Raw genomic sequence first — 27,732 nt, 5'->3', positions numbered from 1 at the left:
GTCACCAGAGACCATGCAGGTGACAAAGCACAAAAGCAAGGTCCATAGTGTGGCTAGCTCTTTAACACCCCACAAGGGTGACTCGATTGGGAAACTGCAATTAACAGAGAGGTTCTGACCCCTTCACTAGGCCAGAGAACCATCGGAGCCCCACACTCAATCAAACTTGCTCTCCGTGTGTTTCCATCTTTTAGTGCCCTTGTTACCTTTCCTTTCCATGCCAGCAGGCCTACAAGCTCAGCCCCAAGGTCTCAGAAATGGAAGAGGAAGGGCAAGGCCTACCTGTTACTGCTTCTAGAAAAGGTGGCTGCCCCTACCAGCCACACACAGGTAAAGCATGGGGATGTCCAAAATCTTCAGGGCTGGGGTGCCAGGGCTGTGATGGGGGAGCGGAAGCCCACTTCCCTTCCCACGGGCATTAACATCCCTCTTTAAAGGCCACCAGGACCCAGCAACAGAAATCCAGGGTCATCATCCCAGTGCACAGCCCTCAGCACGGGGCTAGGAGCTGAACGTGTGCTTGGGGGGAATCCACAGCCTGGGACTCACCACGAGTCCTTGGGCCCATGAACAAATAAATGAATGAGCAAAAGAAGACCCAAGGAACTCCCATAACTTGCCCAGGGTCGGAAAGCAGGCTGCCTCCGCAGACTACCTGGTATCACCCTGACACGCACTCTCGTTCACCCCACCGTGGCACCTCAATTCACCTTCTGCCTCAACTGTGTTTCTTTAATTTATGATCAACGTTTCCAGTGACACTCCGACCCAGGCCTCAAGAACAAGTCCCAGAGGAGGACACAAGGGCAGGCAGATGGGAGGCCTTCCAGTGCTGTTCACCAAATGTCCCCAGTCCTCTTCCTCGCCCCACACTGTACGTATAACTAGGGCCACATGGCTGCTTCGGCCAGCGAAATGCCGCTTCTGGGCGGAAGCCTTAAGAACCAGGGGGAGACTGATCACGTTCTCTGTCCCTCCATCCAAGTATCCAGGAATATTCCAATTAATCGGTAGGGGTTCACAGTGAGAACAACAGAAAGATATGCAATGGATCGGGTGTGAGCAGTAAATAAACCTCCGAGATTTGGGTACTGTCACCACAGCAGACCCTGACCTATCTAGACAGACAGAGGCCGAGACTCACTCCCCAATCTTCTCTGCACGGCAGTGCTGGCTTTTCCATTCCCAGGCCCAAGGGAGACAAAATCGATGTCAACAATTATGCAACAGGGGTCAAGGGTGACTGCTAGGTGCCCAGACAGATGAGACGCTTTCAGAAGCAGGGGATAAAAGGATCCTGCGCTGCAGCACCTACCAGTTCCGCTGTGGACCGGCCCTGGGCAGCACACTGACCACCTTTCGATTAGAAATGACGAGAGCTGCTACCATGGAGACCTGAGCAAGTCACTCTGTGACCTCTCTAGAACAGTGTCCTCCTCCATCATATGGGACATAAATGTTATCTATCATACTGTGTCAGTTCAAAGGTTAAGTGAGTTAATGCAAGTGAAGCTTCTAGGATGGCACTTGGTGTACACTTCCACGAAAAGCAAGTCTCAATAAACTCTTTGTTACTACATATATATATATATATATATATATGATTTTATTTATTTATTTGAGAGAAAGAGAACATGAGGGGAGTGGAGGAGGCAGAAGGAGAGGGAGAAGCAGACTCCCCACTGAGCAGGGGCCTGACGCCAGGACTTCAGGATCAGGACCTGAGCCAATGGCAGCCGCTTAACCGACTGAGCCACCCAGGCACCCCTGTTACTACTCTCAAATCCTCCATAGAACTGCTGTAAGCTTGTCCATAACCTCTGCTAGGTTTTAAATCCAGCACAGGTCGCCCAGGACTGGCACAAGGGCACTCTGGAGGCTCGGCCAAACTGAAAATGTGTCAAATCCCTGAGCACTTGGTGACCGGGCTTCCAAAACACCCTGGCCTCCACAATCACTATGACATGCAGGCCAGGGCCCCGTCCCCTCCTACATGTGTATGAGCTCTGTCCTCCCGGACTCAAGCATGGGAAGGTCCTGGGACCTCACCTGTCCTGGGAGATTAGCACAGCCGCCCAGCTGGTAAAGAAGGAGAACTTGCCTGGGCAACCAACCCTCCACAGGCCCTTCTTCATGCCTTTTCTTCCTCCAGGCAGCCACCTCCAGAAGCCCCAGTGGGTTTGCCCTCCTGCTTGCCTGAATAATGCTGCTTAGACTGAGATCAAGGGCAGATCAATAAAACCCCCCCAAGCACATCCTACCTGTGTCCGGCCTGGGCTCTAAGACCACACAGACCTTTCCCACAGGTCAGTCAGAGGGTTGTGGGCCTGGAACAGTGCCTGCAATCAGCACCTGGCACCTCTGGCATCCCACAGACTCTCAATCATGCTTTTGTTAAATGACCTGAAGGTCACATTTGATGGTCCAAGCAGTGCAGTTTGAAGATGGAGAGATCAAGAAATGCTCCAGCTGAAAGTGGAGTGCAACAAAGGATGAGGCAGTAGGAGGGGAGGAGGAGAATCCCTCTGGTGGCCTGTCTGCCAGACACACAGGATCCTCAGACCAGGACAAAGTTTGGAGATAGCAGAGAGGAGCTAGAAGGACATACGGGGCCAAAATGGAAGAGTGTGCATTCTGAGGGTGCCAGGGCCCAGGAGGGTCCCTGGAAGGAAGGGTGCCTCTGCCAACCACATGGCTAGTTGAATGCAGAAGCATAGAGGGTGCTGGGGGTGCTCTGATGCCTAGACACCACGTTTCCCTTCACAAATGGGGAAGGGTGGCCTAAACACTCAGTAGGCACTAACTTCCCCTAATTTGAGGTCAAAGGGTATGAGGAAGGCTACTTTTGAGGATTTGGCAAGCAGCTACACCCACTCCTATGGGCCCAAGCAACCCCCATCCCAGAAGGGAGACCTCTAGAGAGCAGACACCGATGCCCCCGGACACTAGCAACGCTGGATGGGACAGCCACTGAGCTTGCACATACCAAGACGCTCGTCACAGCCGGCAGCCAGAGGCCAGGCCCCCACCAGGGCCCATGTCTTCCCCCAGACTCCCCCAAGCAGGCACTGCTTCTAGCAGGAGACCAACTCCACACACATCCCAGAGGTCCCAGGACTGAAGTCTACACACACACTTACTACCAACCTGCACCACCATTGCTACATGCACACACACACACACAAACTTCCTACCCATTGCACCATCGTCCTCACACACACTTCCCACCTGCACCACCACCCCTCCACGCATACACCTCCCACCCGCCCGCACTGCCACTGTCAACACACACACCTCCCGCCTGCACCACCACCCTCCACGCACACACTACTCACCCACCCGCACCACCACCCTCCACGTACACACCTCCTGCCTGCACCACCACCCTCCACGCACACACCTCCTGCCTGCACCACCACCCTCCACGCATGCACCACAACCCTCCACGCACCCACCTCTCGCCCGCACCACCACCCTCCATGCACACACCTCCCACCCGCACCACCACCCTCCACCTACACTTCTCACCCGCACCACCACCCTCCACGCACACGCTCCTCACCCGCCCGCACCACCCTCCCCAGCGGCAGGAGCGGCGGCGAGACCAGGCAACTCCGTAACCGCAGACCCAAGTCCCCCGGAGCTCCAGGGCGTCCGGAGTCGGGCTCTGCCCCCAGGCACAGCCTCCAACGACAGCGCGAAGCCTCGGTCCCCGCCGCGCCGCCCCCGGCCGCCCCCACCCCGCGCGGGGCACAGCGGGCACGCGGGGCGCTCCTCGGGGCACACCCACCGCGGGCGGCAGGAGCCCCGGCGCCAGGCCGCTCCCGGCGGCGCCCACCCCGCGCGGCGCCCGGCCCGGCCCGGCCCGGCCCCCGCCCCCGCCCCCCGCGGGCCGCCGCACAGACAAAGCCAGCGCCGCCCGCGGGGCCGCCTCCGGGCAGGGGCGCGGACGCGGGGCGGCGGGGCCGGGGCCGGGGCCGGGGGCAGGGCAGTCCCCGCAGGGCGCGCGGGGCGGCCGAGACAATGAGGCCGCAGGGCCCGACGCTCCGCGGGGGCTCCGCGCCCCACTCACCCGGGCGCGGCGGCGGCGGCGGCGGGGCGGCAGCGGCGGCGGGAGCGGCTCGGCCCGGTCGGCCGAGGAAGTTAGAGCAAGTTCGGAGGCGCGGGCGGGAGGGCGCGACTCCAGCCGTCCGGGCGCTGGGGGCGGGGCGCGGCGGGCGGGGCCGGGGCGGCGGGCGGGGCCGGGGGCGGCGGGCGGCCGACGAGAGAGCGCCCTGCCCTGCGCCGCGCCGCGCCGAGGCCCCGCCCCCGCCAGGCCCCGCCCCCGCCAGGCCCCGCCCCCGCCAGGCCCCGCCCCCGCCAGGCCCCGCCCCCGACAGGCCCCGCCCCCAGCCCGCCCGGCCTTTCCGCCCGCGCTGCGGCCGCGGCTGGGAGTCCGCGTGTGGGCCCGCCCCTTTGTCCGGCTTGGGGGCCGCGGGCGGCGCTCGACCGGGGGTGCCCCGCGCGGAGGCCCCGCCCCTGCCGGCCCCCCACCAGGCCCCCCGCCAGGCCCCGCCCCACGGGCCCCGCCCCTCCTGGCCCCGCCTCCTCCTGGCCCCGCCCCCAGCCCGCCCGGCCTTTCCGCCCGCGCTGCGGCCGCGGCTGGGGTCCGCGTGTGGGGCCCGCCCCTTTGTCCGGCTTGGGGGCCGCGGGCGGCGCTCGACCGGGGGTGCCCCGCGCGGAGGCGCCGACCGCCCTGCCGACGACTCGGCGGGCCCCCAGCCCGGGAGAAGCCCGAGTTTGGAGGCCGAGGGGAGCCCACATCCCCGGGGGTCCGGGGGTGACCGGTAGGGGGGAGGGAGCGCAGGATTAGAAAAATGACCGTATTGCAACTAGGCGGGGCGCGCCCGGCTGGCTCCCACGGCGGAGCGTGCGGCCCTTGATCTGGGGGGTCCTGAGTTCAAGCCCCTGTTGTGCAAAGAGCTTACTTTAAAAGAAAAAAAAGAGAGAGAGAGAAAGAAAAGAAAAGACAGGGAGAAAATAGGCGCTCCTGCCTGGCCTGGGAGGCCGGGCTGGAGGGTGCTTCAAGAGAAGGGCAGTAAGTTAACATTTTGCATTTCTTTGCACACTGGGCAGCAAAGACCTGCTCCTTCTAGTCTCGGTGCTAAAAATACCCAGCTTTCTTTGGACTTCCTGCTGAGATTTGTTCCTAAGATCTGTCCTGGGGACATGGCTGAGAGCACTCTGGGGAGGAAGGAGGGAGACCCGAGGTATGGCTTGCACAGGGGTGGTCACCCCGCTGCCTGGTACTGAGATTAGAAAGGCTGACCTCAGCGGTCTCCTCCGGCCTCTGTGTGAGGAGGCGCGGGCACACTTCTGATTCTTCAACTCATTCAAGTGGAAGAGGGTGAGGTGGGCACCAGGAAGGTGGCAGCTATCGAAACTGAGCCACGTTCTGGTGCCAGCAGCCAACAGGTTGGTTTCTCCATAAGGAGGACATCTTGCAAGGAAGACTGTTCTTATTAAGGAGAAGGCAGCCTGCTTGTGACATCCCAGGCAGCTCAGGGACCTGCATGGGGAACCAGTCCATTCAGTCACCCTTAGGCAGATAGTGAGTGCTTGACTGAGGGCCTTATCTGTCCCAGGCCCTATTTTGACACTGAGGATGCAACAGTAAACCGTGCAGCCGAAGCCTCTTGCTCCACAAAGCCACTTTCAATGGAGCTGGCAGCAAGGGTCTTTGAGAAGAAGATGCTGAAGTCAAGTGGATGAGGAGACGGCCTGGGGAAAAGCCAGGCGACACCTTCCAGGTTGAGAGTAGCATGTGCCAAGGCCCTGAAAAAAAAAGGTAAGCTCTGGATGCGGGAAGGAGCTGATGGAAAACAGTGTGGCTTGAATAATAGCGGGCCTGTGAAGGAGAATCAGGATGAAGTGGGGAGGTGGGCAGGGCATGCAAGACTGTCTCGCATGGAGGCTTTATATTAAATCATTGAAGGGTTTTATGCAGACTAACATGTTCTGATTTACTGCTGTGTGAGGAAGACATTGCGGGGGTGGGGGGGTGGCAGGCAGAAATAAAAGCAAGAGGACAATTAGGCTGTTGTGGCAGCCCAGGCCAGAGATAATGGTGGTTTGGACCAAATTGTGGCCACACCAAGATGAGTAGTTGAGAGAAACTATTTTGGACATGAACTCAACAGGACACATAGGGAGGACGGATGTCGGGAGGAGAGGGAGAAACCAAAGATAACTGCAATTTCTGGCTGGAGTAAGCAGGTAGACAGGGCCTCATTTGTTGGATGAGGTTACCTAGATGAAAGGCACTCTATAGCTCTGGGAGAAGCATCGAGAATTCTGCTTTAGCCGTGTTGACTTTGAGATTCCCGCCAGAGACTCAGTTCAGTTGTTGAGATGAGGAGCTCAGAAGAGAAGCCTGGGCTGGAGGTGGGCCTTTGGGAGGCATCATCTTAAAGACGGTAGAAGCTGTGGTATCTGAGGAAGTCACCTCAGGTGAGCCGGTAGTTGCAGAGGAAGGGAGGGCTCACGAGGAACCCAGAGGAGCCAGAGCAGGGAAGAAGACGGAAAGGCTGAGCAGGCAAGGGGAAAACCAGGAGACTGCTATGTCCCAGAGAGGGAGAAAGGAAAGAATTTCTAGAACAGAGTGGTCGGCTGAGTTAGATGCTACTTAGAACTCAGACAAGCTGAGACAGGGAGGGATCCATTGACTCTGGCAGCATGAAAGACATTGGTGAATGTGATAAGGACAGCGTGCCTGGAGTCCTGGGACAGAAGCCAGACCATGGTGGAGCTATCACGTTTGGACAGCTTGTGTAGCAGGGAACAAGAGAACCTGGGAGGGGTCTCGAAATGGACGTGGAATCACAGGAGACTTTGGCAGAGATTGCTAGGTGACCCTGATAGCCATTCTCCCCCTGGCCATGTGGCTCCCCGAGAATAAAAGCAAGTTGTCAGACTCCCATGCAGCTAGTTATGGTCCTACGACTTAGTTCCGGCCAACCAGCAGCAAGGCGGGGCAGCGTCAAGTGTATGTGTAGCTGGAGCTCAAGCAACCATATTAGACTTCGAAGTGGAAGGCATGTGTTAAGGATGTCGTCAGTGCTACAGGTTAGAAGACATCGGGGTCCTAATATGTAGGGAGTCACCATACTTGCTCTGGAAGACCTGCCTCTTGACTTTGTGAAAGAAAGAGATTTCTGTCTTGTTTAATCTTTTGTTTTCTGATACTTGTAGCCATATCTAGTTTTAACTTTTAGAATACAGAGGGGGTTCATTGAAATATGGAAGTTGCTAGAGCAAGTTTAGGGACTGATAGGAATGATCCAAGAGAAAGGCAGGTGTGAGGATTCTGAAGAAAGGGAGATGGGGCGTGGGCCCTAATGAGAGGACACCTCTGATAGAGGGGCAGACACCTTCACCATTCTCGAGGGGGGTAGTGGAGGCAGAAATGTTGGCAGTGAGGTTGGCCTTGGAAAGAGAGTCATTCACACCTGATGACAGCTGCTGAATTCTGGATGTGAAGGACGTTGTGAGCTTAGAGCAAGGAAGAGAGAGAGAGGGTGAAGCCACCAGTAAGCACCAGGAACTAGATGGTGGAGGTCCCGCCAGCCTCAGCAGCATGCAGACTAGCTGTGAAGAGGGTGGAGGAAATGCCCACAGAGCCACCATGGCCTCCACCCACCCCACCACCCAGCCTCACTTGACAGTTCCTTTATGCCCTGCCAAATGAGACCCACTAAGCCTTACCTGACCCGTTTTTATGGGTCACCACTTTGGGTGCCTTCAGAGCATCGGGGATACTCAAAACAGAGCAGGCCCATTTTATTTTCCTGTTTTAAAAAAATAAAAAGAATCCAGAGATGGACAGCCCCAATCCATAAAGGGGCCGACTGTATTATCACCAGTGACTTGGTTTCCAAGTCTGTAATTACCGAGAATATGGCTGAATTACAGTGCAGACTAGAAGCCTGAGCTGTGGATTATGGGAACAAAAACCAGTACAGGAAGGAAGAAAAAGAAGCTGACAGGCTCCAGGCTCTTCTCCTTTTCCTGGACCTGCAGTCGACTGTAAGTAAAATTTTATTTTATTTTATTTTATTTATTTTATTTATTTATTTTTGTAAGTAAAATTTTAAATGGCAGAGCTTGGTCTTTATTGTCCTCTGACTTCCCCCCACCCCCCCCCCCCCCCCCGCCCCGGCTCCGTCCAGTTCCCATTTGGTGCTGCCCTCGGTGTACGGCCGGGTGGGCGGAAGGCACTTGAGGAGAAGTGGGGCTCGGTGTTCGAGAAGTCCCTGGGTGAGCGGGGCGAGGCCCGTCAGAGTTCTCCGCTGCAGGAGGAAGCTGGGCATCACCCCTTCCTTCCTGAAACCTTCCGTGCGCTTGACTTGTATGCACACCGGGCTCCCGGCCCTGCTACGGCCCCACAGGCCGCTCTTTCGGCCTCCAGGGCCCTGTCCTCGCTGTCGTCCTGCTTCCCCGAGTCCCTGTGCCTCAGAATTCTCCCTTGGTCTTTATCCCGTCACATCTCCCAGTCCCAGGCTCAGGCCCTCTGCCCCCAAGGTCTTAACTAGAGTTCAGGTGCTCCCTTTTCCCTACGTCCATCCTCTCCTTTCAACCCCGCGTGGGAACCTGCTTTTTCAAAATTACATTCCGCAGCCTCCCTTGGATCTAAGACGTGCCACGCGGCCCAACCTGGCCCAGGAGACCCCAGCAGGTGTAGGCGGGGATCCAGTTCAGGAAAGTTTCACTTCCCTCACACATGTGCCGCTGCTCTCTGCTTTTTGCCCTTCTGCCCGTGTCGAGTGCACGTGGGAAAGAGCTAGAGCAGCCCTCCCGGGACCACCAGCCGCTGTGAGGAGGGCTGCTTCCTCAGTAAGGAGAGCCCGAGCAGACCTACAGAGCCGACCGGGGCCTGAATGGAAGCCTGTGCCGGAGATGACCTCCCAGTGCCCTTCCAGCCCTGCCCCTCCGTGAGTCACCCATACCGGAATCACTTCAAATGAGAGAAGATGGCTTTGCCAAGATGTGGCCAGATGAGACATGAGAGGGAGGGAGCATGTCAGAGAGGCTAAGACAAGGCCCCGTGAGCCTGCCTGCCCTGCCCCCCAGCTCTGTCCCTCACAGCTGGGATGTAAGGGACAGACACAGAAGTGAAAGTCACCTGGAAGTGCAAAAAGTGCTCCTTCGGGAATAATCTCATGTGAACTGACCTTCACAAAGCTATGCATTTATGAAACAAATGTGGTAAGTGGTCTCAGGGTGTCACACAGCCCATAAGTGGTAGAACCAGAACCATCAGCTTTATGTCCAATCTTCCCCCCACCCAACACTGTGCCCCTGGGGAATCATTAACACAGGGATTTGGAGGGCTGCTGCGTCCCAGGGACCTCTCTGCTCAGGCCCTGTCAGAAGGAATCCTGGGACTCTCTTCCCAGAAAGGGGAGAGAGAAGCACCCACACACGCCTGAAGCAGAGCAGAGCATTGGTGGATGCTGCAGGCATCCTGGGCGCCTCCGGGCCCCTCACAGCTTTTTGCTTGCTGGTCCCCTGGGAGAGCCCCGCTGCCCCCCTTCTGCTGGGCAGTTCCTGTCATGTGCGCACACTGCCATCTAGGGGCAGTTGGCTGACCTGGGTTGATCAGGCCCCTGCCTGGTGCATGTGTTGGGGGAAGGGAGGAGGGCTTCTCAGTCCTTGTCTGACGCTGTGGAGCTCGCCTTCCAGGGGCTTCTGTTCTCTTGGCACTCCTATTTAGCCACCCAGGAAGGCCCACGTATTGCACACCAACTCCTTGGAGCCTCCTGATCTCCCCTCCCCGTAGGTGTTGCTTCCCTTCCCAGGCTCTGCGCTAAGCCTTCCCCCTGCCCTCTCGCCTCCACAGGCCTGTGAGGTCTCAGCCCCTCCTGTGTCTTTAGGCCTCTTCTGTGCACTGGCCTCGCTCCACATTTACTGCCAGTCCTGCTCCCTCTCCTGGGCCACCATCCCAGTCTAGAATGGAAATCGGATGCCGTCAGCCGCCTCCTCTAAACCCGTAGAAGTTGTTTTCACTGCATGTTCTACAGAGACTGACCAGGTGCGGTCACTGCAACCACCTCTCTGACCACAGGCCACCCTCCCACATTGACCCGGCCTGGCGCCTGGGTGTAGTGGCGGCTGCACGCACGGCCCTTCGGGACCAGGTGTGGGAATAGGGTCTCTCAGTAGGGAACTGCCCCCCTGGCAGAAGGAAGCTGCTTCACCCAGGGCTGGGGGGTCCAGTGCTCACCAAAGCCCCCTTCCGTCATTTCTGGACAACTGATGAGTGGCCCCAGCCCCTGCCGCCCCCTGGAGCAGTTAAGGCCTTCCTTGGAACGGCCTCCTAGTTCATCCCCCACCCCCACCCCCCCACCCCCCCGACACACACTTCCCCTCACTTCCTGCACACAAGTCTCTGGATCTGCTTCTGTTTCCTGTGTGCCTGGCCTCCTCATGTGCCATCACCTCAGCTCTGAACCTCTTCTGTCCCTTCCCTTTGACGGTGTGAAGACCTGCAGGGAAGTAGAAGCCACTCAGGCTGGTCCCTTAGCCAGGTTCTTCAGAATAGGCCTGGAGGTGCAGCCACATCCCCGGCTCCCACAGCATCCCTCCTACCCTGACACTGGTGTGTCTCGCTTTGTTGCTGCTGTTCCAGCTGCCACTGGCCAGCTGGTCACCGGCCTCCCCGGGGCTCCTGCCTGGCATCTGCCCACTGCCTCCACGGTGAGTCTTTGGCTTTCTCCCTCTTCCTCTGAGTGGCACCTGCCGGTGCCCCAAGTGAGTTACTGGTTCCTTTGCTCAGCTGTCACCACCCACATCCTTTCTTAAGGAGAACTTTTGTGCCAGTCTCTTAGGTGCCTGGCCAGCCCACGAGGTCCTACTCGGAGTCCGGGACCCACCCCAGGTCCTCGGATCCACTGTGCCCGGGGTGGATGGTTGGTGTCAAGAGACCCGGGGAGGGGCCTCCCAGAGGAGGTGCAGCATGCCAGCTCTCACAGGTCCCCAGGAGAGGGTGGCGACACGTGGCATACGGGCACATGTCTATCCTGTCCCCTCTTAGGGCTGCTCAGACAGATAATAAGAAACAAATTTACACCCGTGCAGTAGCATTTTGTAACCAGTCTTAGTATGAGTGTGCAGATCCGGTGTGGTGATGCCTGTGTTCTCCTCGATTTTGGAAGGTGGCTGAAATATTTATGAGACTCTGAATCATTAGAATTAGGAAGAGCGTAATTGATTACATGTAATGTTTAAGTGTTCGGGGAAATCTACTTTCTTAAAGTCATAAAAATTCAATTTATTAGTTGTAGAAATAATACAGGCATCCCTTGCCTTGTGCTTTGCTTTCAGAGGCTTTGCAGATACTGCATTCATCACAAACTGAAGGTTTGTGGCCACCCTGTATCCAACAAGTCTGTAGGTACCGTTTTTTCTGACAGCACTTGTGCACTTGTTACATTCAGTCATTCTCATAATATTTCAAAGTTTTTCATTATTACTGTATTTGTTCTTCTGATCTGCGATTAGTGATCTTTGCTGTTACTATTGGCATTGTTCTGGGTGCCTTGAAACGACGCCCATGTAAGACAGACCCTCGGGACACCTGGGGGGCTCGGTGGTTGAGCGTCTGCCTCTGGCTCAGGGTGTGATCCCGGGGTCCCGGGATTGAGTCCTGCATCAGGCTCCCTACAGGGACTCCTCTATCTGTGTCTCTGCCTCTATCTCTGGGTCTCTCATGAATAAATAATAAAGAAAATCTTAAAAAAAAAAAAAAAAAAACCAAACTTGCATTTGTTCCATGTGAACACATTGACTAATTAAACATTTTCAACAAAGTACTGAAAAATTTCAAACAAAGTACTGAAAAAGCACACACTAGGCTGTGTGCTTAGTAAACCTCAGCAGCTGGTTCACTGGCTGGAAGTTTTTGTACACCAACCCCCCCCCCACCCAGGGCTCCAGGTGTGGTGTGAAACTCAGGTCACATCAAGCTGCACAAAATTCCTAATGGTCTGAGGAGCTGGTGGAGCCCCACTGGCCTGCTTGGGCAGAGGTCTTAGGGGAAATGCAAATTCAGAGAAGCCTGTGGGAGAGCTGCCCCCCTGGAACCAGCAGACCTAGGGGAACCGAGCCTTCCATGTACCGGACACGGTGCTGGGCTTGCCTGGGGGAGGGAAGGCGGGTTCTGCCGCCCAGGCCCTCGGCTCGGCAGGTGCAGGCGGGAGGAGGAGACCCGCACCCTCGGGCCTGGAGACACAGCCAGCTCCTGGCCTGGGTGCTGCTGCTGGCCCTTTGAAGCAAGGAGCTCCTGAACCTTCCCTTGGCTGCCTTTATCCGGCTCTCATCTTCCCCTCAGGCTTCATGACTCAAGAGAACCGTGGGGCAGACCTCAGGCCTGCGCGCAGTGAGGGTTGGGGGCGCCAACAGCAGCGAACCCCTCAACCCAGGGCAGGGCCAACTCCTCCCACGGGTCCCAGCTGGGCCAGGTGGCCCAGCACAGGACGGACACCCTCCTGTCCCCCGCACGGACAGTGCAGGTCCCACGCCCTTGCCTGGCTCCCAGCCCCCCGTGGGGCTCCCCACTGCTGTTCTTTACTGCGCACAGAGAGGAGCACGGAGCTCTACACCTCGTGTGATGTGCAAGGGAGGGAAAGTGAAACCGCCTTGCTCTGCATATTCACGGGCAGGCACACCTCGGAGATGCTGTGGTTCCATTCCAGGCTGCACAGTAAAGCAAGTGAAACAAAGTTTCTGGCTTCCTGGTGCATATAAATGTCACGTCTCCACCACAGTCTCTCACTTGCATCTACAAAGGATGCATTGCATCCTTTGGCCTATGTCTGAAAAGAAACTCAGTGGACATGCCTTCATCAGAAACTGCTTTATTCTGCTTCTCCCTCTGCCTGTGACTCTGCCTCCCTCTCTCTCTCTCTCTCTCTCTCTCTCATGAATAAATAAAATCTTTAAAAAAGAAAGAAAGAAAGAAAGGAAAGAAAGGAAGGAAGGAAGGAAAGAAAGAAAGAAAGAAAGAAAGAAAGAAAGAAAGAAAGAAAGAAAGAAAGAAAGAAAGAAAAGAAAGAAAGAAAAGAAAAGAAAAGAGAAAAGAAAAGAAAAGAAAAGAAAGAAAAGAAAAGAAAAGAAAAGAAAAGAAAAGAAAAGAAAAGAAAAGAAAAGAAAAGAAAAGAAAAGAAAAAAAAGAAGAAACTGCTTTATTGCCCAAGAACCATCTTTTTGCTGGTGGAGGGCCTGGCCTCCGTGTTGATGCTGAGACTTATGGAGGGTGGGGGGCGCCCGGGGCAATTTCTTAACATAACTCAACAATGAAGTTTGTTAACCTCCATGGACTCTCCCTTCCACTTGAACACTTGGAGGCCACTGTAGGGTTATTAATTGGCCTGCTTTCAATATTGTCGTGTCTCGGGGACTAGAGAGCCCCGAGGAGAGGGAGAGAGATGGGGCAACGGCCGGTGGAAGCAGCAGTTAGGATGCACACAACTATTTATCAAGAGAGTGCTCTTTTTTTTTTTTAAGATTTTATTTATTCATGAGAGACATAGAGAGAGGCAGAGACCCAGGCAGAGGGAGAAGCAGGCTCCATGCAGGGAGCCTGACATGGGACTCGATTCCAGGACCCCAGGATCACACCCCGGGCCCAAGGCAGATGCTCGACCGCTGAGCCACCCGGGCGTCCCCTGTCTATTTCTTCTTATGTGAGTTTTGGCAGATTATGTCTTATGTGGAAATTGTTCATTTTATGTAGGTTACCACATTTGTGAGTCTAGTTATTCACAGTATTCCTTTATTATCCTCTTCATGTCTGAGGGGACTGTATTGATGTCCGTTCTTTCATTTCTGATGATAGTAATTTGTGTTCTCTTTTCTTCTTAGTCTGGCTACAGGTTTGCTAATTTTAGGGATCTTTTCAAAGAATTAACTTGCTGGCTTAGTTGGTTTTTCTCTATTCATTTTCTGTTTTCCATTGCCTGGATTTCTACTCTACTTTTTCTTTTCTTCTGCTTACTCTGGATTTACTTTGCTTTTCTTTTTTACTTTCCTAAAGCAGAAGCTTAGATTAATTGATTTTAGATCTTTCTTCTTTTCTAACATATGCATTCCATGCTATAAATTTCCTCTAATCACTCCCCTCACTGCATCTCACAAATTTTGATAAGTTGCATTTTCACTTTCACTAACTAAAAATATTTTCGTACTTCTCTCTAGACTTCTTCGTTGGCCCATATGTTATTGAGAAGTGTGTTGTTTAATATCCAAGTATTGTGGGGTTTCCAGCTATCTTTGTGTTATTGATTTCTAGTTTAATTCCACTGTGATCTGAGAGGAGACATTGTAGAATTTCAATTCTTTTAAATTTGTGTAGTTGTGTTTTATGCCTCAGACTGTGGTCGGTCTTGGTGAGTGCTCCATGTGAGCTGGGGGGAGAATATATATTTGCTGCTGTTGGATGAAGCAGTCTATAGATGCTCATATGTCCAGTAGATTGATGATTATTGTTGAGTTCAATTATATCCTTACTGGTTTCGGCCTGCTGGTTCTATTTCTGATGCACAGGTGTTGAAGTCCCCAGCTGGAATAGTGGATTCATCCAGTCCTCCTGTGGTTCTATCAATGTTTGCCCCATGTATTTTGATGCTCTCTCATTAGACACATACACACTAGGATTATTTTGTCTTCTTGGAGAAGAATTCCTATATCATAGGTAATACCCATCTTTATCCCTGATACCTTTCCTTGCTCTGAAGTCTGCTCTGTCTGAAATTAATACAACTGTTTTTGTTTTCTTTGGATTCTGTTAGCATGGTGTATCTTTCTCCATCTCTTTACTTTTAATGTATATGTGTCTTTACATTTAAACTGGGTCTCTTGTAGATACCATATGGTTGGGCCAGGTCTTTTGATCCACTGTGATGATCTCTTTCCTTGGTATATTTTGACCATTGCATTTAAAGTGGTTACTGGGATCCCTGGGTGGCGCAGTGGTTTGGCACTTGCCTTTAGCCCAGGGCGCGATCCTGGAGACCCGGGATCGAATCCCACATCAGGCTCCCGGTGCATGGAGCCTGTTTCTCCCTCTGCCTATGTCTCTGCCTCTCTCTCTGTCTCTCTGTGACTATCATAAATAAATAAAAATTAAAAAAATAAATAAATAAAGTGGTTACTGATAGAGGCACCTGGGTGGCTCATTCGGTTGGGCATCCAACTCTTGGATTTGGCTCAGATCATGATCTCGGGGGTGGGATCAAGCCCCACATTGGGCTCCATACTCAACGTAGGGTCTGCTTGAGATTCTCTCTCTCTTCCTCCCCCTCTGTCCCTTCCCATTCCCACTCGTGCACTCTCTCTCTCTCTCTCTCTCTCTCTCGCTCTCTCGCAAATAATAATTGAAATCTTAAAAAAAATAAAGTGGTTATTGATAGAGTTAGATTAATATCTATCATATTTGGGGCAGCCCAGGTGGCTCAGTGGTTTAGCGCTGCCTTCAGCCCAGGGTGTGATCCTGGAGACCCAGGATCGAGTCCTACGTCAGGCTCCCTGCATGGAGCCTGCTTCTCCCTCTGCCTGTGTCTCTGCCTCTCTCTCTCTCTCTGTGTCTCTCATGAATAAATAAATAAAATCTTTAAAAAAATATATCTATCATATATTTTGCCTTTTTTGTTATTGTTCCTATTTTTGTCCTCTACTTTTTTTGTCTTTTGTGGTTTTAACTGATTATTTTTTATCCCATTTTCTCTTTGTTAGCCTATCAGTTATTCTTCCTTTTACTTTTCTCAGTGATTGCTCTAGAGTTTGAAGTATACATTTGCAACTAATCCAAGTCCAGTTTCAAATTATTCCACACTACTTCATGAGCACTGTGAGTACCTTCTAATAACAAAATAATCCTAATTCCTCCTTTCTACCAACTGCATCATTGCCATCCTTGATTTTATTTATACATAAGCATAAATATAAGTATATATAATTGAATGTACTGCTATTATTTTGAACAAACCTATCTGTTAGATCAATTAAGAATAAGAAAAGTGTTTTTATTTTACCTTCCCTTATTCCTTTAATGCTCTTTCTTTATGTAGATCTGAGTTTCTGATCTATATCGTTTTCCTTCTCTCTAAAACAGATATACTTGTAAAAAGTCCCTCAATTTATGTTTGTCTTAGAAAGTAATTCTCCTTCATTCTCACAGGATAATTTCACAGGATACAGAATTTTAGGTTATGGTAATTTTCCCCCAACACTTGAAAAATTACACTCCACTCTTGCTTGCATGGTTTCTGAAGTCTGGTGTAATTCTTATCTTCGTTCTTTGATAGGTAGGTTATTTTTTCCTCTGATTTCTCAAGATTTTTTTCTTTACTTTTGATGTTCTGTAATTTTAATAGGATATACATAGGTGTACGGCTTTTGTTGTTAATGTTTGTTGTTTTTTGTTTTTTATTTTTGTTTGCCATTTATCCTGCTTGGTTGGTGTTCCTTGGGTTTCCTGCTTCTGTGGTCTGGTGTCTAACATTAATTTGGGGGAAATTCTCAATCATCATAGTTTCAAATATTTACCTTGTTTCTTTCTTCTCCTCTTTGTATATATTCCCATCATGCCTGTGTTATACCTCAGTTTTAGTTGTCCCAAAGTTCTTGGATGTTCTTTTCTATTACTTTCAGTCTCTTTTCTTTGCTTTTGAGTTTCGGAAGTTTCTCTTGAGATATCCTCAGGCTCAGAGATTCTTTCCTCAGCTGTGTTCAGTCTGGAAGCAAACTCATCAGAATCATTCTTCATTTCTACTACAGTGTTTTTTATCTCTAGTTTTTCTTTTTTATACTTTCATAAATTTCTCTGCTTACATTGTCTGTTCTTGCATGCTATCCTCCTTTTTCCTTTTAAGATTTTATTTATTCATTTGATGGAGAGAGAGCACAAGCAGGGGGAGTAGTAGGCAGAGGGAGAGGGAGAAGCAGACTCCCCGCGGAGGAGGGAGCCCAACATGGGGCTTGAACCCAGGATCCTGGGATCATGACCTGAGCCAAAGACAGACGCTTAACTGATGGAGCTGCCCAGGCGCCCTGCATGCTGTCTACTTTATTAGACACAGCATATTTATCATAATTGTTTTAAATTCCCAATCTGATTATTCCAACATCCCTACCATATCTGAGTCTGATCCTGATGCTCATTTTGTCTCTGTAAACTTGGACTTTTGCCAATTAGTATACCTTGTCATTGATGGACATGATGATGGCTGGACATGATGTGCTGGGTAAAAGGAATTGCTGTAGGTCCTTTAGTAATATGGCAGGAGAATTGAGTAACGGGTGTGTTGGCAGGAGACTGTCCTATAGTCCCCTGATTAAGTGTGAGTCTTTTATTGAGCCTGTGCTTCTGTGGACTGTGAACTTCATAAATGCTCCTCAGTGCACCCCAATTCTCACCAGCCCCCGTAAGTGGCACGAGATGGCCACAGTGGGTCACAGTTCAGCATCTCCCTTCTCCCACACAGCGCTAGAGCCCGCTGGCGTTAGCTGTGGTAATCCCTCCTTTTGGCAGGGGGTATGTTCCAAGACCCCCAGCGGATGTCTGAAACCACAGATATTACTGAACTCTATATAAGCTATGTTTTTCCCTGTACATACATACATATGATAAAGTTCAATTTATAAATTAGGCACAGTAAGAGATTAACAATAATAACTAATAATAGGACAATGGTTATAATGCCATACTGGACGAAAAGTTATATGAATATGGTCTCATTCTTTCAAAGTATCTTAGTGCACTGTACTCACCCTTCTTGTGATGATGTGAGGTGATAAAATTCCTATGCAATGAGAGGAAGTAAGGTCATGATGTTAGCATGTGATGTAGCGTTAGGTTACTGTTGACCGTCTGATGATAGGTCAGAAGGAGGATCATCCGCTTGCAAATTGTGGTTGACTGTGGGTAAATGAAACTTCAGCAAACAAAACCACAGATAAGGAGGGCTACTCTATCTCTCTTCCCCTGGGTCAGTTAGGCTCTGACAAAACTGCATCAGGTTATGCTCCTGTTAAATTTTTTTTTTCCTAATACTTTGTGGGTCTTTTGACTTTGCTTATAGTTGTCGTGCCATCCAAGTTCTATTATTTATTGAGTGCCAGGCTCTGTCCTGGCTGCAGAGGAAACCTGAGTGATCAAAACCAGCATTTCCCTGCTTTCCTGGAGTTTCCAGTCCATCAATCCAGTGGAAGATGGAATAGCACCAAGATCGAGACTATAGGTTTGGTCCTGATGAGGGAATTGTAGGGCCTGTGGCTATGAAGTCTAGAATAGTCCCTATGTGGTACAGATGGAGAAGCAGGCCCAGAGGAAGAAACCAGACCAAGGTTTCCTGGCAAATTGGTGGTCTAGTTCTGGAGACTTAGAGCTCTCTTCCATCAAAAAGCTGTTCCTGGGATCCCTGGGTGGCTCAGCGGTTTAGCACCTGCCTTTGGCCCAGGGCGCGATCCTGGAGTCCCGGGATTGAGTCCATGTTGGATTCCTGGCATGGAGCCTGCTTCTCCCTCCTCCTGTGTCTCTGCCTCTCTCTCTATGTCTATCATCAATCAATCAATCAATCAATCAATCTTAAAAAAAAAAAAAAAAAGCTGTTCCTGACCAGCGCTGGGTCTTGTAATATCATCACCCCAGAATTCTATTTTCGTTCTAAAAAAGTGAGGGGTAGGATCAAGATTTTAACTGATTTCATCTGTCTTCAGGAATATTTAGAGTAGGAAGCAGACCGCCACATCCTGCTGGATGAACAGTGCAGATACAGGCCTCATCTGCTGAGGGGGAAGCTCTGCAGGCAGCTGCCCTATAGACCAAGCCCGCAGGCATTTCCAGGGGCTTGGCTTCTCCCACACCATTTCTAATTGTGGCCAGACCAACCCTGAAGGAGCACTTCTGTAAGAGACACTTTGCTCCTGAAATCTTTGGTTACTCTGAAGTGACAAGGGCAGGTTAGAGGCTTACCGCTATCCCCACCCCCACCCCCACTTTTATTTATTTATTTTTTTTGATCATCCCCACTTTTAAAATGAACTGATTTCTTATCAATATCCAAAACATTTTTTTTAATTTTTATTTATTTATGATAGTCACAGAGAGAGAGAGAGAGAGGCAGAGACATAGGCAGAGGGAGAAGCAGGCTCCATGCACCGGGACCCCGACATGGGATTCGATCCCGGGTCTCCAGGATCACGCCCTGGGCCAAAGGCAGGCGCCAAACTGCTGCGCCACCCAGGGATCCCCCAAAACATTTTTTTAAGGATCATTATGAACTTATGGTTTTAAACACATATGACATGCTTTAATCCATCACAATTATGATACTCAAACTGCCCCATCTTTAGCAAGGAAGGATCTCCTCCCAGGATGGATCCTGAGTCCTTTCTTTCCACAAGCCTTCAGTGGTCTTGAAGAGATTGATTCACATTTGGTACAAGATGTTCCAGGCTTCTCTTGCACACTTTCTGCCCCAAGCCCACGATCAGCCATTTGCCTAAGGAGTCCATTGGATATCAGAAGGCTCCAGGCTGAGCTTGGCTGCCCCAAGGCAAAGTTTCTTCACATTTCCTGGCTGAACAACATGGAAACCAGGGCATGGGTGTCTCTTGCCTAACTCTAACACAGATACTCTGTCCAGGGGTGCCTGGCTGGCTCAGTTGGAGGACATGCGAATCTTGGTCTCCAGATCATGAGTTTGAGCCCCACATTGAGTGTAGAGATTTCACAGATTTCACAGTCATTTCTCAATTTAAGGCATTGGTTTTCCACCTTGCCTGCATAGTGGAATCCCCAGAGAGCTTAAAAAAAAAAAAAAGGATGCCTGGGTCCATCCCCAGACATTCTGGGATCTGTCTTGAGCAATAGGATTTTTTAGAGTGTAAAGCAACCAGATGGTGCTCAACCCTGGCTGCACACCGTTTATCATTCCGTATGTGTTTTTACACTTCACTATGTATGTATGGAGCTCTAAACAGTACTATTGTACGTCTGAAAAATTTATGAAAATTGCATCCTATTGAGTGTACCATTTGGAAGCTTGTTCTTCACCCTGACACTGTTTATATGCAGCCCGAGTTGATACTTAACACCTCTGGTTTGATTGCTGTAAGTGCTGGAGCACATTAAAGCCTTTCCTCCAACTCATCATCTTTTGTCCCCTCGTCTACAAAATTTATGTGCAGTTTAGTTGCTCAGGCCCCAAATCTTAGAGTCATCCTTGACTTTCTCTTTCATCCCACCTCCAGTTGTTCATGAAATCCTCTTAGCTCCGCCTCTAAAGATAGCTGGCATCTGGCAGTTCCCTGCCCTTCTACTGCTACCCTGGTCCACCCATCATTATCTCGCCTGGATTTGTGCAACCGTATCCTAAGTGGTCTCCCTCGTGGAACCTTTGATCCTGTACAATCATTATCTCAAAACAGTCAGGATAATATAAATCAGATGGTTAGTCCTCTTCTCAGAACCCTCCAATGTATCCCCATCTCTCTTAGTAAAATTCAGAATTTCTCACCATGACTTGTCAGAGCAACATGGCATGCCTGTCTACCATCTTTCCACCTTCGGCTGTCATCTCCTACTTCCCCCCCTTACTCCTGTTCCTCTCACACACCTTGAACGTAACAATCCCATCCCCACCACTGGGCCTTTGTACGTCGTTGCTGTTTCCTCCACCTGGAATGTTCTTCCTCCAATATTCCTAAGACTGTAAAAATTAATAAGAAGAAATCTCACTAAAGGAGAGTCTGCAAGCTAGAAGGGGGAGCCATAGCACTCAGTGTCAATTATAGGAAAAATGGTCGATAACAAAATCCACAACAGGAAAAAAAATCAATTTCAGGCCCCAACAGGAAAATGTGTATATTGTAGCTCCTACAGGAACTTGACAACTCTGGGGCACCTGGGTGGCTCAGCAGTTGAGCCTCTGCCTTTGGCTCAGATCGTGATCCTGGGGTCCTGGGATCAAGTACCACATCCGGCTCTCTGCATGGAGCCTGCTTCTCCCTCTGCCTATGTCTCTGTGTCTCTCATGAATAAAGAAATAAAATCTTAAAAAAAAAAAAAAGAAAGAAAGAAAGAAAAGAAAAGGAAAAGAAAAGAAAAGAAAAGAAAAGAAAAGAAATTGACAACTCCTTGCAACCCAGCCAATGAGAAAACATTGTCTCCCTGAAACCTTGCTTTCCTCTGATAGACTTTAGTTCAAAACAACCCCTCCCCACTTCCTCCTTGTTCTCCACAAAATAATATTCCTCTCTTTTGTTTGTTGGACTCACCTATGGGTTTGCCACAGCTTATAGGTCATGAGTTGCAATTCTCCTGAATAAACCCATCTTTGCTGGTTAAAAACACTTATTTTTGAGGTAAACAAAACCTACTTTCTTACTTCTAAGTGTCTGCCCAAATATGTTATGAAAGAGGCCCCCTCTAATCATCTGTCTCCAGTAGGTACAGACATCCCATCACCCCCTGTACTCTTACTAAGTTGTGGGAAGAACTAACTTCTACTTTCTTTTTTTTTTTTTTTAAGATTTTATTTATTTATTCAGAGACACACACAGAGAGAGATAGAGAGAGAGAAGCAGAGACACAGGTGGAGGGAGAAGCAGGCTCCATGCAGGGAGCCCGACGTCAGACTCGATCCCGGGACCCCAGGATCACACCCTGGGCTGAAGGCGGCGCCAAACCGCTAAGCCACCCGGGCTGCCCTGACTTCTACTTTCAAAAAGTTTGTTGGGCTGGCCTGGACCATCATTACATAACACAGAAGAGTGGCCCAGTCAACCAGGGAAAGAATCCTTGAATGGATTCCACACACCGCCCCGCCAAATCCAGGGACCCCCTCCCATAATCATCCTTCATGGCAATTGCTTTAAAAACAAACCAACCTCAAAAGAGACCCTTCTCCTTTAGACCTAGAAAAGGATTTGAGGGATTAAACCAGAACAAGACAACTTATCCATCCCCTCCACTTCCAAACATAAACTCACAAATACTTCCCTGCCTGCTTGCCCCGTGGGACATACGCACTGAGAAGAGAGGAAAGGTAGCCAGGGCTGAGGAGCAGTGTTCAGCCTAGAGTTCAGTCTGGACCCTCTGAATCCAATCCACCCTCCACACACACAACCCCCTCCAGCCTCTTCCCCGCAGCTCACCTTCTCCACCAGCCCACCAGCCCTCCAGCACCCCCAAATATGCCTGGCTCTGGGAAAACGGGTACTGCTTTCCAGGTGCCCCACCCCCACCCCCAGTAAAATAATTTTATTTTAAAATAGTCACCCATGTGGAAAGGGCACACTCCTTTTGAGAAATCCGTGTATTGGGCAAGAGGACGTTGAATCAGGTAAGCAAAACCGATCAGACTCCTCCCTGTTCCTTCATACCTACTGTTTACCTTTCCTCTGGCTACCTTGGTTCAGGGACTTGATCCTGCCTGAAATGACCTCTTTATCCAAATCTCCACCTTGAAAATTCAGTTCCAGCCCAGCTCCCCACACATCCACATCCAAAGCACCCCTGACCCTTGCCACCTGAGTGACTATTTTCCAAACTCATCAGAGATTATCAGGAGCCCCCTGGTTCCATGTCAGTTCTCCTAAAGCTGTGACTGCTGGTCTTCCAAACTTGACCCTGAGCTCTTTGGGGATGGTTCTCAACCTGGGAATATTGGAATCATCCTGTAGCTTCGAGAAATCATGTTGCCCACAGATTCTGATGTAATGGACTTGGGGGTGAAAACAGGCATCAGGTGGTCTTACTATGTATCTATATTGAGAACCATCAGCTTTCCAGCAAGGACTCTTTCTTGGATTCTTTCGGTAGTTTGCTTTATTCTGGATTGCCAATTCCTTTTCAAAGATTTTATTTATTTACTTACTTACTTACTATGATTCATGAGAGACACAGAGAGAGAGAGAGAGAGAGGCAGAGACCAGGGCAGAGGGAGAAGCAGGCTCCATGCAGGGAGCCCGACGTGGGACTCGATCCGGGGTCTCCAGGATCAGGCCCTGGACTGAAGGCGGCGCTAAACCGCTGACCGCCCACACCACCCCCCCACCCCCTCACCCCACCCCCGGGATGCTCAATTCCTTTTCAAATAAAGAAAAGGGAACCGGCTAATTAATGCGTGTCAAAGGCTGCTGAAGCTTCAATGCCCAAAGCCCACAGATACTACTGTCTTTGATTTCTAGCAGCGTTTAGATTCTTGCTTCTCAGAGTGTGAGCCACGGACCAAGAGAACACTGAGACCATCAGGAACTTGTTAGAAATGCGGAAACCCCAGCCCCGGCCCCGGCGTGAGAACTGTAGAACTTTGAGCATAAATGATTTTGTCTACCCACCTCCACCCCCCCCCCCCCAGGGGACTTGAACAAGCACTAGCATAGTTTCTAGCAGCTCAAGACTGTCTCCGTGAGACAACCCAGCACCCTTCGAGTCCCTGCCTGGGAAAGCTCAACGCTGCAAAAAGAATTTACCATTTGTTCCAGCCAAACACCTGACCATAGCCCTCTGACCTCCCTTTTCTTAGAGTATTTACTTTAAAAAAATTTTTTTATACTTGCAAATCCTTTCTCTGTCCCTTTGAGATGTCTGTGCATCTCCTGAAATGCAAGAGTGTCTGTCTGTCCCAAAGACCTGAGAGTCATCCCTTTGCAGCACAACCATCAAGGCACAGGACTGCACCTCTCGGTCTCCGGGGGCGGGGGGCAGAAGCCTAACCTGGCAAGCTAGCCAGCTAGCAGAGACCAGCCCGTCACCCTGACCAGCCCTCACCACCCACTTTCGGTAATTTTCCACTTCTCTGACTCTGCTCAAGGCATTGCTGGTCTCCTGCCCCCCTCCCTCTTAAAATTCCAGTAACCTCTGCACAGAGCCCCGCCGAGCTCAGTCCCAGATGGAGGCCTCTCCCCCCTTGCAGTGGTCACTGGATAAATCTGTCTTTCCTGCCTTTAACGAGCGTCCAGCTTCTCTTTAACTGTCTCCATCTTAACAAGATTCTTAGGCCCTTTGCATGTACAGGAAAGTCTGAGAAGCATTGTGTCATGCTCATCATTCCCCCAATGACTTTTTTTTCTACAGATTTTTTATTAAACTTACTTACTCATGAGAGACACAGAGAGAGGCAGAGACCCAGGCCGAGGGAGAAGCAGGGTCCCTGCGGGGAGCCTGATGTGGGACTCAATCCTGGGGTCCCTGGGGTCCCACCCTGAGCCCGAGGCAGGCGCTAAACCGCCAAGCCCCTGGGCGCCCCTCCCTCACAGCCTCCGATGAGCAGCCCCAAATGGGCAGTAGGCAGGAATCACGATGCCCCTTCTGCTGAGGCTGGAGCCCCGCCGGCACACGGTTCCACGGAACGGACCAGGTCACGATGTTGGGTCATGATGCGGCACTAACTGGAGAGAGGAGCCCCTGGCCCAGCAGGGCCCAGCAGCCACAACACATGGCGGGGAAGGAGCAGGCCTGCCCTCACGCCCCATCTCCGCTGTGTCCTTGCAGGCTCTACTCTTCCTTAGTTGCAAGAGAACCGTTTTGCAAGCATTTTGTAGGCACCAGCGAATTCCGATCCGAATGTTTGGAGTCCCCGGGAGCACAGCCACCGACCCGCCCGGAGACAGAGGGGGCCTGTCTCAAAGTCCGCAGAACCCAGGCCTCCACACTGCGCTCACTGCTGCTGCTCTCTTCCAGCCCCACCTCCCACTGTCCCCACCCTTGCTTCCCTTCCCCTCCTGCTGCTCTGCTCCCCGCTTCTCTGGCCTCTTCCTGTCCCCAGGGCAGAGCCCGCGCTTCAGGCTCAGACTTACACATGGGACAAAACTTCAAACGTAACACGTAAGTGAATTAGATATTTCACCCTCTGTGTCCCTTCTGCTCATTCACCTCACATCGGGCTGAAAGACTATCAGTAGGAAAGTCGCTACCAACCTTAAACAGCAGTTATTCCCCCAGGGAGACTGCAAGATCACCAACACGAAGGGCAGGATGAGGTTCCCCGGGCACCTGCAGGCCTCGGAGACCGTGAGCTCGGGAGATCCCCCACTGCTACCCCTCTCTCATACACGCGGAGAAAGCTGCTTTTTCATGCTCAGCGTCTGTGGTACCAGTGATTTAAATTCAGCCATCGTTACGGTAAATATTTTTATTGTTAGTTTTATCAGAAAAACTTGAATTACAGGCAGTTTCTGGTACATTAGAGCCAGAGATAATCACTTCTAGACACACAAACTTCTGAGGTCAGAATGGAAGATTTAAAAAAAAAAAAAAAAAACAGATTTCACTTTATAATTTACTTTTAGTAAGCCATCAGGAGCCCGCCAATCCTATGCAAGAATATTACTTTAACGTTGTAGAACGGGTCAGTAGACAACACAAGCCCCCGACTTTCATATCCTGAATCTTCAAGTCCATCACCTCTTCTAAGATTTTTGAAGACACGAAAATAAAAGCCATTTCAAATAGTGGCACTCACACACCATGTACGTTGTAGGGAGGCGCAGCTGTCATGTCAAGGCTAAGCCTCCTATTTTCCAGGTTTTAACTGAAACTACCCTCACTGGTTTCTTAGATTCTTCTCAATAATTTTGCCTCATTGGGCCTAAAGAGAGCACAGTATTAATACGTGAATGATCTCTACTGATCTACTGACACGATGGCATGAGCAGGTTTCTAACTCTCTGGGGACATGAGTGGAGACACAACGTGTCCCAGGAAACAGGTGAGTGCCCCTGGTTATCCCTGAGCGGGGCAGTTTCACACAATCACTTTGTCTCTGCGGCCGAAGTCTGGGTTTGGATCTTCCTAGCAGCTTCCAGAACAGACACTGGGTTCACTTTGTCTCCAAATTCCTTCTCTCGATGCTCGAGCAGAATGCCCTACAGGGAAACAAGAGGGAACATCAGTCCTCACTCTGAGTCGCTCATTCATGGGGCAGACACGGAGCGGCAGCTTGGGCAGCAGGGGCCAGAGATCTGAGCCAGGCCTGGCTCTGCTCCTGAGGGGTTCAGCTCTGGCGGCAGGGCTGGGTCAGGAAGAGGCTACGTCACAAGGGCTGGGCCGTACAAGCAGCACGCCGGGAGCAGACGTCAGGAGTGCCATCGGTGATACGATACCGTGGGGCGATCAGGGAAGGCTTCACAGAGGATACAGCAGGGGAGGCAACCACACGAAAGGAAAAGAACACACCAGGTAAAGAGCGTTTACACCAGATGAGCTTCCGGAGAAAAGCCTCAAGGTGTGGAAGTGAATGAAGCTCAGAGGTCACACTCTGACCATCTGCAAAGGGAGACAGAGTCTCTCTTGGGTCTTCCTAAAAAAGTGGAGGCCACTCCTGCTACTGGGAGGCAAAATGCTCTAGGAGAGGATACACCAAAGTACCCCAAAGTGGTAAAAAACACAAAATAGTATGTTTGAGATCAGTATCTAGGAATCCTGTGAAAGAGTTCTTTGGCCTAGGACATCAGGGAACTCATCCTAACTAAATAAACATCTAATATATATGTTTGCTGTACCACTATTTATAAAGACTTTTATAAAAACCCCAAAAGTGAGGCCCCTGGGTGGCCCAGTCGGTTAAGCACCTGCCTTCAGCTCAGATCATGATCCCGGGGTCCAGAGATGGAGCCCCAGGCCGGGCTCCCTGCCCAGTGGGGAGGCCCTTACCCCTCTCACTCTGCTCTTCTCCCTGCTTGTGCTCTCTTTCTCTGTCAAATAAATAAATAAAAATCTTTAAATAAACAAACAAGGGCGCCTGGGTGGCTCAGTGGTTGAGCATCTGCCTTCAACTCAGGTCGTGATCCCAGGCTCCCGGGATCGAGTCCCACGTCCGGCTCCCTGCATGGAGCCTGCTTCTCCCACTGCCTGTGTCTCTGCCTCTCTCTCTGTGTCTCTCATGAATAAATATATAAAGTCTTTAAAAAGAAGAAAAGAAAAGAAAAAGAAAGCAGCATCCTGACATTAAAAACACTGAGAAAGAACATATAATGACATAGGAGATGTTCATGAAAACTGTTAAATGAAAAACAGAATCTAATTTACTAAGATCCCATTTTCTAAGAAGACAGAAGGCTTCTCAGCTGAGCCGTTCTGTTCCAGTGGGTTGTGCGTGGTGGCTGAGCTAATAGAATGGCTCTCCTCACCTTCTACCATTGCATTTCCAAATGTTCTATGTTGAAACACATTACTTCTTTAAAGTAAGTGTGCTTTAAAGATTATTACAAGGGCACCTGGGAGGCTCAGTCAGTTAAGCAACTGCCTTAGTCTCGGGTCATGATCTCGGGGTCCTGGCATCGAGCCTTGCTTTGCAGCAGGCTCCCTGCACAGCAGGGAGTCAGCTTCTCCCTCTGCCCTCGACCTCTGCTGGCTCATCTTGTCTCTTTCTCTCTCAAATAAATAGATACACCCTTTAAAAAATAAAAATACAGATTACTATTACAAACGGAATCGCCACTGGGTGGCAGCTGGCTCAGAGGGACTGCAAAACCTCTGCTCTCCAGAAACACGGAGGCAAGTCCTGAAGCTCAGCCAGCCCGGTCCACCCTCCACCAGGAGAGGAGGCAGCACTCCAGGGAGCACCAACAGAGTCAAACAGCACACCTAGCAACACCAGGACTGTGCCAGCGAGGCTTGGGGGGCCTGTGAGTACCAGATGCGTCACTGCCAGGCTGCCAGGTGAGCTATGCCCTGCCCTGGAGGCTGAG

At 50.9% G+C, this 27,732-nt stretch overlaps 2 protein-coding genes and 1 long non-coding RNA gene across 13 annotated transcripts in view; 1 reads left to right on the top strand and 2 right to left on the bottom strand.

Annotated features, from left to right (window-relative positions):
• The window catches only part of TSPAN14 (tetraspanin 14), a 55,894-nt gene extending 51,590 nt beyond the window's left edge, over nt 1-4,304 (bottom strand). For 2 of the 4 annotated variants that reach the window (XM_072756357.1, XM_072756356.1), the window contains exon 1: nt 4,073-4,304. The gene's annotated coding sequence lies outside the window, so the exon portion shown is untranslated. The remainder of the gene's footprint in view (nt 1-4,072) is intronic. The other 2 variants (XM_072756355.1, XM_072756363.1) reach the window with 2 other exon arrangements.
• An 880-nt stretch (nt 4,305-5,184) lies between these two features.
• The window catches only part of LOC112924928 (uncharacterized), a 26,484-nt gene continuing 3,936 nt past the window's right edge, over nt 5,185-27,732 (top strand). Inside the window, exons 1-6 of one of the 3 annotated variants that reach the window (XR_012001131.1) lie at nt 5,185-5,827; nt 7,951-8,064; nt 11,362-11,427; nt 22,315-22,382; nt 24,536-24,868; nt 24,986-25,251. This is a non-coding gene — a long non-coding RNA (uncharacterized lncRNA). Of the gene's footprint in view, nt 5,828-7,619; nt 8,065-11,361; nt 11,428-22,314; nt 22,383-24,535; nt 24,869-24,985; nt 25,252-27,428; nt 27,704-27,732 lie in introns of those variants that run through there. The other 2 variants (XR_012001133.1, XR_012001132.1) reach the window with 2 other exon arrangements.
• The window catches only part of PRXL2A (peroxiredoxin like 2A), a 20,495-nt gene continuing 17,923 nt past the window's right edge, over nt 25,161-27,732 (bottom strand). For all 6 annotated transcript variants that reach the window (XM_026005643.2, XM_026005625.2, XM_072756350.1 and 3 more), the window contains one exon: nt 25,161-25,908. In XM_026005643.2, the coding sequence (XP_025861428.1) occupies nt 25,795-25,908 (114 nt within the window). In that variant the 3' untranslated portion in view covers nt 25,161-25,794. The remainder of the gene's footprint in view (nt 25,909-27,732) is intronic.

The sequence above is a fragment of the Vulpes vulpes genome, chromosome 4 (genome assembly GCF_048418805.1).
Source record: "Vulpes vulpes isolate BD-2025 chromosome 4, VulVul3, whole genome shotgun sequence".
Taxonomy (NCBI): Eukaryota; Metazoa; Chordata; class Mammalia; order Carnivora; family Canidae; genus Vulpes; species Vulpes vulpes.
Note: the sequence above shows the minus strand (reverse complement) of the source record. Positions and strands in the feature narration are given on the sequence as shown.